This window comes from Octopus bimaculoides, chromosome 12 (genome assembly GCF_046866305.1).
Source record: "Octopus bimaculoides isolate indiv1 chromosome 12, ASM4686630v1, whole genome shotgun sequence".
Taxonomy (NCBI): Eukaryota; Metazoa; Mollusca; class Cephalopoda; order Octopoda; family Octopodidae; genus Octopus; species Octopus bimaculoides.
In genome coordinates, this window is record NC_142939.1 from 56,952,826 (window position 1) to 56,967,277 (window position 14,452).

The following is a 14,452-nucleotide window of genomic DNA, read 5'->3' on the forward strand; positions in this document are numbered from 1 at the left end:
AGACATCAACCCACAGTTAGTTCTATTTGATTGTCGTGCTCAGCCAGCTGTGTTGCTGAATTATGTCAGATATATATCACCTGATATGTATGTATGTGCATGTGCGTATACATTTATCAGACATTTAGACCATTTCAAATATATTTGGGACACGTTTTATCTCAACAAAGGCCATATACACTTCTGTTTGTGATTGAGAAAAATTCTCGCTTTCGGCAATAAGGTAATGAAAGATACCAACAGTTATTTCATGGCACCCTCTAGTGGAATGGTGAATACATTTCTAACTATCTGGCTATCTTTAGCATGGTGTACTACAAGAGTGTGGAGGCATAATGGCCCCCTTTGGTCATGACTGACCATGGACTTACACCTAGAAAGTTACCTTCCAAGGTGCAAGTCCGGGCAAGGTTGTCTATGGAAGACCAGCAGTCACTCATGCAGACCAGCCTCCCCTCTCCACGCCACTGATTTTATCCGAGGGAAAGGCAAAGGCTGATACAGCTTGGCACCAGTGATGTCGCAACTCATTTCTACAGCTGAGTGAACTGGACCAATGTGAAATAAAGTGTCTTGCTCAAGAACACAACACACAGCCTGGTCCAGGAATCAAACTCACTACCTCGTGATTGTGAGCCCGATGCTCTAACCACTGAGCCATGCACCTTCGCAAGAGTGACAATCTTGGAATTAATCTAGAAGTCTTCATTTCCTTATAAAAAATCAGTATCAAAATATGAACTGATTACATTTGATGCCAGCCTAGGTGTCTACTACAATATATATTAATATTTGTTTTTATGCCAAGTTATGTATATGTGAACAATTTAATACTAGACTGAAGAATTACTCAATATCTTTTAGTCGAATATGTGTTTATTGGACTTATACTAGAAGATTGATGGTGACACCAAAGTTTCAGCTTGCTAGCCTTCATCAGACTGTGCTATACTTGGAGTCTTAATTATATACAGTTTTTGACAGGTTATTTTTCTGAAGTAGGTGAAGCTATGTCACTCTTGTAAAAGTTTAATAAACATGTACTCCACTAAAAAGTGTTGCATAATACTTCAGTCTAATGTTAAATTGTTTTCATATATAACTTGTCATACATGTGTGTGTGTATGTGTGTATATATATAAATATATATATATACACACACACACACACACATGAAGAAGCTTGCTTTGCAACCATGGTGATCTGGGTTCAATCCTAATGTGCAGCACCTTGGTCAAGTGTCTTCTATCAAAACTGTAACTCAACAAGTACATTATGAATGGAATTCAGTTGACAGAAATCATGCTGAAACTTGTTGCATGTGTATGTATCATCATTGCTATTATTTTCATGTCTGCTTTCCTTGCTGGCATGTGTTGGAAGGGCTATCACAAGTTAATACTCATTCAGAGTTACTGCCCTCCTAAATGAAATAAAAGACCATGCCTTGCTCATAAGTTCCATTTTTGGTATGGTTTCATAGGCTGGATGCCCTTACTAACATCAGCAACATTACTGAGTATGCTGAGTACATTTATTGTGGTACCAACAAAAGAGAAACCGTTATACTCTCAGCTAGACTTAAGGCTGGCCGACAGCATGAGAAGACACCCAACACTGCATCTGCTCATTTGCCTTCCACTTTATTGAGTGTACAGGGTTATTTTAGATTGGAATCAAAAGATATCAGATGGCCTTATGCTCCACTAAGCAAAATGTCCTCACTTCCTATGTCTCTCTCTCTCTCTCTACAAGGCAACATGCCTCAAAGAACAAACAGTAAATGAGAGAAGAATTAAGGTGAGTGGATGAAGAGAGCAAGCCTATGAAGAGAGAAACATATAGGAGGGGTTCTGGAAAGTGTGTGCGTGTGCAGACAGACAGATAGATAGATAGATGTATAAGTGTCTAAGTATGACTGTAGTTTTTATCAACATAATGTAACTCAAGAATCTAAGGAGCGGAGTGAAAAGCCATTGAAAACCCAGAATTTTTTTTCTTTTAACAAAGTCCTTTGTGATATTTGTTCTGCACTGGGTTATACCAATACTCCCTTGTTGCGTCTGCTGTCTGAAATGCAGTGAACCACTTATTGGCTCCATTGGAAACCTGTAATTGATGATGTTGTTTGTTTGTCAATTGTGATGTAAAATAAATTTTAAAAAATAAATGCACATGGCCAGTTATGACAAAATTACATTAACTATGAACAAATATATCTGTACAAAACATTTTCTTTTCTCGGATTTAAATCATGTGACCAGATCTGGAAAATCCATTTGGAATCAGCAAGCATATAGAAATGCAGGAATTTCAACAGAGATCAGTGAGAAGCATAACAACAAAAATAATAATAATAATTGTTTCTAATTTAGGTATGGTGGGGATGGTGCAAATTTAGGGAGAGGGGGAGTTGGTTGATTAAAATCAACCCCAGTACTTGACTGGTACTTTATTTTATCAACCATACCAGAGGGATGACAGGCAAAAGTCAACCTTTGTGGGATTTGAACTCAGAACATGAAGGTCAGAACTACAAAATAATAATAATTTCCTGCATAAGAACATGGCCACAAATTTGGGCAGGAGGGATTTCCCTTTACCCTAAGTAGATAAATCTTTTGCCTTTTACGAAATAACGAGAATAATAAAAAAAAAAAAAGAAAATTAAAGAATCTCTTACTTTGTTACATTTGGTACCCATGACAACCAAATTCTTATCCAACCACTGAGATGCAAAAATCTTGTTAAAATATTCCAGAATGAATTCTTTCTCCTTGAACAATTGTGGCATGTTAAGGGCAGCTTGCCGTTTTGCCAGTTTACGTGCCCGGTCATTAAATAGTCCATATTGGCGGGCCCAGGTGTAACTGTATAAATATGGGGCCTTACTTAAGTGTTTCTCTCGTGTGAACAGATATTTCTTCAGTGTAGAATTCGATTGAATCTTGGGCTTCTTCGGACTTTCCATGATTACTCTCTGAATTAAAATAAAAATTACATACACACAAATATATATACATAGCTATGTCACAGGATTCAAGAGGCAGTGAGAGAATTCGATAAATACATGCACACACACACACACACACACACACACACTACAAATGCTCACGATGTCTGGGACTATAAAAATCTGCAAGACCTTCTTAAGATTTAACCCTTTAGCATTCAGATTATTATTAAATGGAATGCTTATTTATTCACCTTGTTTTTAACCCTTTGGAGATGGAGCTCTTTCCACAAGCCCTACCGAGGTCATGCACTTATTTTTCAAAAGATATAAAAAATAAAGTAATATATATGCACAAACATTCATACACACACACAGAGGCAGAGAGACAGACACATAGACAGAGGTAGAGAGGCAGACACAGATAGAATTAGATTCTTCACGATGACAATACACTCTGTTGTTACTGAGCTCTCCTTACTAGTGAGTTTCTCACCAAAAACAACATGGCTTCTGCACCTGTGGATATGGTTTTGAATAGCATTACTGTCGTATAAGTTGATCATTTTCTGCTTGCCATGAAAAACGTATCTGGCCAAGGGGAAAGAGCAACTTGATTGGAAAGAGGCAATGGTTGACAATAGGAAGGGTGTCCGGCTGCAGAATATCTGCCTCCACAAATTCCATTCGACCCATGCAAACATTCAAAAACATACATATTCATGCATATACACATGTATACACAAGTACACACACACACACATATATATACAAGAGTTAAGGTACATAAAATCCAAGCTACATGTTTCATAGTGAGTGGAACTTCGGAAGCGGTAAATATCCAAGCGAGGTGTATACCGCAAGTTGTATATATACATACATAAATATATATATATATACACACATACATACACACACAAACAGACACATTAACTATGAAACCTTGATACCCATTCAACTCTAGAAACACGTGCAAAAACAAAACTTAATATCAAAAGAGAAAATATTAATTAAAATTATGTGATTAAATTTCCATTGGAATTCCTGAAATATAGTAAACATCTGGAACATGAATTTATATATCAGGTTCACAGAATTGAAATAATATTCACGTGATGTAAGAATTCTAAAGCTTCAGATAGGTTTTAAAGTGTCAGACAAGACTTCCATCAAAGACTCATACTAGCTTCCTCTGATGTACTCAGATGTCTTAGTCTTGCCGTGATTTCTACAGGTGGACGCCTTTCCTGAGATCAACCTCTTCACAGAGTGTGCCGGGTCATTCTTCACAACTCTGGCACTGTAAATTACAGAGGTTGTCATACATAGTACCCTCAATCCTCCAATATATCTGTTTGATTTATCAACTACTTTTGCAATAGTGGTGGATGCATTTTGCTATGACACTAGCAATTGTGAGGTCACCTTGTAACTTGCAAGGCTGAAGAACTCCTTTGATAGAGAGAAAAAGGTTAACGACTTTCGGCAAGGTATAGTGAGAAGTTAAGTATGGAAGGAGTAGATTTTTTATTGAGAATGTGGATTGGTCAAATCTATAAATGTGTATATAATATATGCCTGGATTTGTGTGTGCATGTGTGTGTGAATGCGTGTGTGGGCATATGAATATATGATTGAATATATATAAATCTGCAGGTGTGGTTCTGTGATAAGTTTGCTTCCCAACCACATGGTTCCAGGTTCAGTCTCACTGCATGGCATCTTGGGCAAGCGTCTTCTACTATAGCCTTGGGCCAACCAAGGCCTTGTGAGTTGAATTGGTAGACAGGAACTGAAAGAAGCCAGTCATATGTCTGTCTGTCTGTCTGTCTGTGCCACCATCACTGCTTGATAACTGGTGTTGCTCTATTTACATGCCTGTAACTTAGGAGTTCAGCAAAAGAGACTGATAGAATAAGTACCAGACTTAAAAAGAAGTCCTGGTGTCGATTTGCTTGACTAAACAAATCCTTCAAGGTGATGCTCCAGCATGACTTGTTAAATGATGATTTGTAAATATTCATAAATATACGATTGAATATTTATGAATATTTACAAATCATCATCATTTAACAGATATTTTCCATGCTAGCATGGATTGGATGGCTCAATGGGAATTGGTGAGCTAAAGGACTGTGCTGAGATCCAGTGTCTGCTTTGGCATGGTTTCTATGGCTGGATGCATAAATGAGTGTATAAATATCTGACTGAATATATAAATATTTGCATGGCTATATCTGGGGAAATATGACAAGAAGAATTTATGTTATTGCAGATTATATAAATAACAAAATCAATAAATCCATCTGGTGACTTCTGCTGGATATTTTTGTTCAGCAGAAATTTCGCTTATGGTAAAGAAAAAAAAAATCTTTAAAATCAATTTAATTGTTACTGTTCAATAGTCCTATTCATAAAACCTGTTACAAAGACAGAATGACTGTTTGTTACAGACATATAGTGCAGCAGATAAAAACATGTTAAAACTGGAATCACAAAGTATGAGGAATAATTTAGATAAATAAAACAAACTGCGTCATCACCGATACTTGCTTTGTTTTAGCCTGTCCAGAGAGTATCTTCGAAACAAACATTGCAACTCAGATGTGTAGCTGTATGCTATATAATGCATTTCATGAGCTTATAAGATGGCCCACAATTTCACCAAGCCCTGTTTTGACACATGTCACCTCCTGGTGCAGAGTTATTACAAGGGAGAAAAACACTTCTTCATAATATTTGGTGGGATTAGAAATTTGAATTTGAAATTAAGAAATATAAGGAAAAAGATGGATTTTACATATTTAATTTCTTTTTGTTTTCATGAAATTCTTAAAATTTGTAGCTGGTGCTAATCATGCAGAGTACTATTTATTTAGAACCCCCTTTCTTTTTTCATAGCTTCCTTCATTTTCAGGCCAAAGTTAGATGTATTTAGACCATTAAGAAAGTAAACAAGTAAAAACCTTTTACTCATTAAAAAAACTCTTAACTCTTTCATTAATATTTCATATCAATAAGGCAGAAAATTGTAGAATTGTTAGGATGCTGGGCAAAATGTTAGCGGCATTTCTTCCATCTTTATGCTCTGATTTCAAATTCCGAGACCAACTTTGCCTTTAATCCTTTTAGGGTCAATAAAATAAGTAGCAGCTCTCTCAAAATTGTAGGCCTTGTACCAAAATTTGAAACCAACATTTCATATTACTATTTCTAATTAAAATACCCTCACCCATGGGTTTCAATTAAAATTCTAAAATAATTGTGAATTTAGACTGGGTTCATTAAAGTATAACATCTTCACTTACTGATACATTAAAGTGGTACTTTGCATACAACAAAGAGTTCTTAAATCTATCATGGAACTTGTGTCTCAAAACTAGTTGAATTACAGGTAAAATAAGATAAATGTAAAATTATTTAAATTTCATGCAGCTCTTTAGCAATTTAAACTGGCCACATCCAGCCCAGATGTTCCACCCGTTTCATGTTCAAACTGATTGGATCTCGCCTTTCACATCTACTCTACAATGTACGTCTGAAAATAAATAACCATATCATTGAAATCTCAAAGCTATAGGATAATGCATGAGTTGATCTATCTCTCTCTTTCACCTTTCTTATGTAACAGTTATGTCTTACTCAACAAAAGGCACCAATGTTGAATAAGATGTATTAATTACATGCAGTGATTTAAATTCCTTGCATTATTTTCAAGTCATCCAGTAAGTTATATATACAGAAGCTTCCTAATTGCTAAGTTAGTTGAATTTTGTTCCATTAATTTATTAGTTGTGCATTTGTAGATATAAAAATGCAGGTTAATAAAATATTGGAAAACTCAAACATTGGTGTGGCCATTGTCAACACACACAATCTACCTCATATTGTGAGCAGCCTAAGAAAAAGAGCATGGCACCATGGGCAAGTGTTTTCTATTATAGCCCTGAGCTGACCAAAGCCTTGTGAGTGGATTTGGCAGACGGAAACTGAAAGAAGCCTGTTGTAATCAGCCCAATTATTCTACTTGTCTTATGCTCAGACCAACCAGATCTTGTCCCTCACATCTACCTTACACTGTCTTTCTAAAAATAATCACATTGTCAAAATCTTGAAACTTTGATATAATGTATGATTACTTCAAAACAATGTGAATAAATAATTATATTTGACAGAGTAATCTGAATGTTAGAGTTAAACAACACTAAGACTGGTAATTTAGTGCCATCAGTACAAGCCAGTACTGCTGTTTAATGAGTTTTCTCATGACATGAGGCTTCAAAGGTCACAGTCTTAGAACTGTTTTCAACCATGTTGATACAAAGTACATCTAGCACTGGTGGTATTTCATTCAGGTTTGCAATCTGTCCTATTTCAAAATTGTTTTGTTCTCGTTTTTCACTGACAAGTCACAGCTCTACTACTACACTACTACAGGAGTATGGTTAGGTCATCTTAGGAAAGAACTGCAGAAAGAGATTTTTTTTTTTTATGAGCAAGGCCAGTTGGTAGGGAACTCTGAGGAAGACCATTAAGGAAATGAATAATATCCATAGCTTTGAATGCTCTTCCTTATAAATCCATCCAGATCATTTAGCAGGTGGTAGCTTCTGCTAGGACTCTCTGGAAAGGTTCATGGGTTCTGCCCTATGACTCTCACTAGAATAAGTAGATGATGAAGGTGGCTGGATGGACCAGACTTTTTTCTTTTCTGTGCTTGCTAAAGTTGTTCTCCATGTTTTCTTTAATCATGTATGACATTCTCAATTCTGAGAGGGTCTAAAATACTTTGAAGCATTCATTTTACAAGCAACTTGCAGTCTCTAAATACCAGTTGTCAGGATCCCAAATCTTGACCTGTGTGTATAAAGCTGATTTTCTGGGACAGTTTTTTGACAAAAGAAAATGCACTTTATAAGCTAATAAATCTATTTTCGGTTATCAACATGATTTGAACCATTGTGATTCCAGTTAAATGGAAGTTTTGCCACAATAACCATAAATGTTTCTTAGCAGAAGCACTCCCTCATGTCAAACAGTATAGTTTCCTATAAGGATTAGCTTAGCAATTTTCTGCAGAAGATTAGTAATCTAAAACAGAGATTGGGAATGAAGAACACCACTTGCATGACAATGACACTTATTTACAATTTTCACACAAAGTCAAGGAAAGGAGACGGTAAAACACACATACATACATACATACATACATACATGAGGGGTGGGGCACTGAAAAGTTCCTGGCTTTAAGGGTATAACTGAAGGCTTGGTTGAGGCCCAACCTTCCAAGTCCTTTTACAGGGCTTAGATAAACTGAAGGACCATTGCAGTAAGTGAGTGAATCAGAGGGGAATATACTGAATAAAATCATAATTAACTGATCCTCCTGTATTTTCTTTTACCCAAAGCCAGGAACTTTCCAGCACCCCCTCGTGCGTGCATGTGTGTGTGTGTGTGTGTTTGTATATATATATATATATATATATGTATATATATATATATATATATATATATATATAATCAAGACACACACACAACAGGGTTCTTCCAGTTTCTGTCTATCAAATCCACTTATAAGGCTTTGGAACTTTGGTCATCCCCCAGGTGTCATGCAGTAGGAACAAGCCCGAAAAGTTGGGAAGCAAACTTATTACCACATGCCTATATCTTAATAAAATCAAGGATGATCAGATTAAAACATCCTTTGGTCATAGTTCTACTGGGTCAAACATTAAGCAACAACATAAACTTATGAATTAATAGCCAATACTAATTATCCTTCTTCAACATCCTCTTTTGTTTCCATAAAGGAATAGACTACCACATTAGAAATGTGGTGTACTCAAACACCAGCCAATCTGCCTTCCCTATTGGATCTTAACTATGGTTAAAGCCTGTTGGTCTTTTCCAAATCTACTCCACCAACATGACAAGGCTCTCTACCCCTAGTTTTGTGCTCTAATTTGGTGCTTTGTCATATAATTGGTAGTGTGATCCATTAGCAAGTAATAGATATATGGGCCAAGTCTCATTAGCAAATCTGTTGCTCTTTGTCTTGTCTTGGATTGGTGCCAATAATGTCAAATATCAAAATAAATTTTCTTGAAGACGTTTTACAATAAATATTTTATCTTCTGTATTTGATGGCACACAAGACCCACTTTTTCCCAAAAATAATGCATCACAAAATACATGAAGTTGGGCAGATATTACATGTTTTAGTGCATCATTTTAAACTGCATATGGAAGTGGAACCTTGGTTTAGGATTCCAAGGTTTTGAGGAATGTGGAACCACCTCTCAGCCACTATTGTTCCTAGATCCACTCTGACCCAGGGTAGTAGCATCTGTCAGGATGCCAGCTATTGGTAAAATACCATGTAAGCGCCCAAACCAGGGTATGTTGAAATCACGTGATGCAAGATGGTGGACGTGAACTATTTGGATGATTGAACTTATTGAATCAATGTCAAATATCACTTAATGATGAGCAGATGAACAGTCAACAAATTGTCATTGGCCACGATCAACCAGTTCAGTAAGCAAACCACTGCGATCATCTGTAATTGTGGAATGTGCAGATGAGATGCTGCAGATGCAGTATCTCACCTTCTCCTTTTTTTACAGAATAATTTTCTGATAATCAAGGATTTAAAGGGTGTGGTCTATTTGGAGGTTTCTTGTTCTGACTTTCAATCCACTGCAGTCATCTGGAACTGTGGGGTGTGCCGATGAGATACTCCAGTTATTGAAAGACCAACATAACTAAAACCCAGGTCAGACATTCATGCATCATGACTCAATGGAACTGTTTAGTGTGGAAGAGTTATATTGGTCTGTCTGACCTAGAATGAATAGAAGAGTGCACTAAAATTTTTTTCTTGAATATGTGCTGCTGAAATTGAAGTGCATCTAATGTACCAATGCATCTTTTATGCCATCAAATACAGTATTTTTCTATTTTTCTGTGGGTAGGATGGATTTTATGGAATTTATATTTTTTATTTTGGTATGAACATTTATAAATTGTAAGAACAGATATTTCTGAAGCAGGATGCATTTGCTGTTACAATTAATTACACATACACGAAATAGGAATCAAGCATATTTTCAATGTGGCAGATTGAACCAAAGACAACCATGAGCCTATCCAAATCAGAGACCAGATCATGCGGTCTGCATTACAGAGAATTAAACTCATAGCAATTGATTCTAATTAATACTGACATCTTTATTAAGATATATCTCATCTAAAGTGCTGCACTTTTTCTTTTTAGAATAATTATCTGATAATTAAGGTTTAAAAGGGTGTGATTGATTAGGAGGCTTCTCGTTTTGGGTTTCGATCCAGTTAAAGCTATTTTTGGTTTAAAAAAAAAAACAGAGAAAGACTACAGCACATCACTAATGTATCAAATTTTGAACAATGTTAGGAATGTAAAAGCCACCAGAATAGGTGTGTCTCATATTTTAGTAACTTGAAATGGAATTTTTCACCCCTTCAAAGCTGTACTTAAAAAGAATATGCTTAATTTATAGATGATGATGCGTTGTGCTGCTAAAGCTGTGTATTATTCTATTTTGGTCAGTTTAATTTGGCAACAAGGGAAAAGAGGGTTTCATATAAAATCTTGAGCAAAAAGGATTGATATATATCGTGGTGAAAGGTTTGGTGAGAGAGAATTTAGAGGAATACAAGAAGAGTGGGAGTATATTTCAAAGCCAGTGGAAGAATTTTGACCAAGAAACCCACCTTAACCCACTTAACGTTAGTTCTTTAGTCTCCAGGAAACATTTCATAGGTGGTGCAATGCAAACTTCCTCAGCTGACTGACAAAGAAGCAAGAAGACAGCTACAGCTTGCCAGGCATTGTCAAAGACATTCAGAGCTGCCTGCCAGCCAAGTCATAATCTAGGAACTACCAACACAAGGAGGGAGGGATAAGCCATAAGCATATCCAGTAAGTTTACTATCATCAATGCACTGCAGGGAAAGTTCACCATCATCAATTCACCACAGGTGAAGTTCACAGTCATCAATTCACCGGGGTTTTTTTTTCAATAAAATAGTTTTTAACTATTAATGATGAAATACTATGGATATATTTTCTTGGTAAACTTTCCTCACGATGAACTTTCTCGGCAGTGAATTGATGGCCATGACTGTCCTTTCAAAACCACAGAGAAGAATTTGATGAAGGATGGTGGTGCCATGATTGCTGATGAGCTTAGGACACTGTCACTAGAATGGAGTATGTGATGTCTGTCATTATACCCAACTCAAGTCCAAGTTATAGATGACAATGATGAGGCAAGATTACAAATTTTTCAAGACAAATATATTGACATTTAAATGCAGACGCAGTGTATGCCTTGAAGGAATGAATGAACCTAAAACATGGTATTCTAGAATCTGAACTTATAAAGAATACTTCCAGCCTTATACTAAGCACTGTGACAAGGAATATTTTCTGCTCCCACTCCTGTTGATCCTCTAAAGCAGGGGTTCTCAACCATTTTTTATCTATGGACCCCTTTGATTACTATTTTATTCTGGTGGACTCCCATAGCCATTTGATGCCTATAAAACTAGTTTGTTTTTCACATATTCCTAGTTTGTTTTTCACATTAACTTGTGTATGTTGAACTATGTAAAATGTTAGAGAAAGAAACCAAAATGCTTCTCGTAAAACATACAAACACATACATCTAAAACAAAATTTTTCCAGGGGCCCTTAAAGTCTTTACTATCTCCCTGTGTATGTGTGTGTGTGTGTGTGTGTGTGTGTGCAGAGAGAGAGAGAGAGAGAGGGGGGGTGCAATCCCATGTCAGTAATTTAAATTAAAATCGAAATACGATGTATAATAATGATTTGTAATTTAAACACAGAGATGCAAATGGGAGTGGGAATTGACAATGTGGCGTTCATGCGTAGAAGCAAAACAGATAATTTCTTGATTGTTAAAACACCCTTGATAGTAAAAAAAAAAAAAAAAAAAAAAGATAGGCTGCACAGACATATCGCAGACATTAGATGTGTATGTGTGTGTAGATACACACACACACACACACACACAAACATTACAAAAATGTCATTAGTAGTGTTTTAACAACTAATGTGAATGCTGTTTCGCTATTATCTTCCTCCCCCGATCAAACTGAAGACAAATCAAGTGTCCGGACTAATTGCTAACCACATCCATTACTATCTCACACAAAATGATGCTTTTACTACCACAGAATTTAACCTCCCACCTTTCCTCAACTAATCCGTTAGCATTTAAGTAGTTTTTTTGTTTTTTCTCTCTCTTTTTTGTCTTTTGTCTGATGCAATAGTTACTCGTTGTAGTTTACTACTTGAGTGAAAGCTGGAAATGACATTCATAAAGAGTCTGAAAGTAGGCGACTAAACTACGTCTCAATAATAGTGACACAACAGTATTAGTCGATAAACAGTAGACTATCGAGTTCAATATAAAATGGGATGGGAATAAAGACATAAAGCAAAAGACCAAAAATCCATAATCTCATACTAAGAAAAAAAAAATCTAACAAGAAAAGAAACAAAAGCAAAAACCCCCAACACAACATCAACTTATGAAAATAATAACATCCAACTTTTCATAATTTCAGTCGCTTTTTTTAAAATTCGATATATTTATATATTTATATGTGCGTGTAAGATGTACTTGTCTGGCAAGCGATTTGATGTGATTATTGAAAGTAAAACAATTACAGCGTAGAAGACATTAGCCATTCAAAAACATCATATATATATATATATATATATATATATATATATATATATATATATATATATATATATATATATATATATACACATCATATGTATACGCGCACACACAAAATATGTAAGTGGTATTTACTCTGTGTGGGTTAGTTGAATTAATTTCAACTCCCAACCATCACATACAAATTGCATTTCCAAAGGCTTTAACGCAATTAACTGACATTAATGTCTGTTCAACAAGCAAACCAGTCAATCAAATATTATATATGTCTGGCCAGACTTGTCTGCCACAAAGACCCAGCTTCTATTTATGAATAACTAAGTGAATTGTATGTGTAAAAAAGATCGCACTGTGAAAATGACAATGCCTGACTTGATTACAGTACAACAAATGAGAGAAAAAAAAGAGGAGGGGTCAGCCGGAGAAACTAAACTTCGGTACGACTACTCCTATTAAAATACTCTTCGGGAAAACAATAGAATAACGCAGTTCTAATAAATGTCAGTTCATGAGAGAGAAATACCAAAGTGGGGTACATATTTGGCTGTGTTACTAACAGACTAATTCTATACAACAGTCAGTTTAACATACGGTATATATGTTACACAACAGGGTTGTTCTATTTCAGTTTTTAGCCCACTCTTGTTTCAGTACATAGGGCACACGACTGATGTGCTTCACACACACACATATACTTATAGGCATATATAAGAACATGCAGATCTCTCACTCAGACTGATAAAGAAGGAATTCGACGTAGAAAACAGACCATATATATACATGTGTAAATATACTGTTGTCAAGTGACAGAACGTTTTCTAGTAATAATTTGTATATACAGAAAAATAAGGGGAAAAAAAAGTTGGTTTGAGTTTTGATTTGTTACAACATAGACAATGACGTGTTTCCATATTTCTTGCAACACATAGAATTGAAATTAAAAACACAATAAGGATACATTAAATTAACAAACGTAGAATTAAATAAGTTTACCTTTCTTGAAGACAAGCGTTCAACGGAAAGTTTTGTTGTGAGGGGAGGGGGGAATTATTGTTTGTTTCAATGTTGAACTTTCCTCTTTCTCTCACATAAAAAAAAAATCCAGCGATGATTAATTAATTACCAAAAGGGGGGGAGGGGCAGGGATATATGGCCGTTAAAAAAAAAGGACAGATAAAGAAATTAGGTAAGAGGAAAATGAAAATATGTATATGTGTGTGTCCTTTAAAACACTGTAGAAAAAAATCAATCAACGACCAAACGAAAGAGGATAAAAAAATATTTGGTACAGTCAAACAATATGTGATAGTGTTGAAGAGATGAAGGTGTCTATAGATAGTGTTTACGTTTTTCAGTTGTATGTTACAAGACGTCGTCGCTTTTACTATTCAACCAGAACGACTAACGCTATCTTATGAGTTACCGCCCTTGGCGACTGCTGCCTGATAATTACTTGCTCATGTAATGATATATGTATGTATATATATATATATATATATATATATATATATATATATATATATATATATATATATATATATATATATATACACACACACACACATATATATATACATACATATATACGTACATATATACATACGTACATACATATATATATACATACATATATATATATATACATACATATATATATATACATACATACATATATATATACATACATATATATACATGCGTATATATATATATATATATATATATATATATATATTCTTTTATTTTT

General features: G+C 35.2%; 1 protein-coding gene across 1 annotated transcript in view; it reads right to left on the reverse strand.

The window, feature by feature from the left end:
• The window catches only part of LOC106870136 (DDB1- and CUL4-associated factor 12), a 35,621-nt gene extending 21,513 nt beyond the window's left edge, over nt 1-14,108 (reverse strand). Inside the window, exons 1-2 of the mRNA XM_014916127.3 lie at nt 13,699-14,108; nt 2,684-2,980 (exon numbers count right to left, since the gene is read on the reverse strand). Of these exons, the coding sequence (XP_014771613.1) occupies nt 2,684-2,971 (288 nt within the window). The 5' untranslated portion in view covers nt 2,972-2,980; nt 13,699-14,108. The remainder of the gene's footprint in view (nt 1-2,683; nt 2,981-13,698) is intronic.
• Between the last annotated feature and the right edge of the window lie 344 nt (nt 14,109-14,452).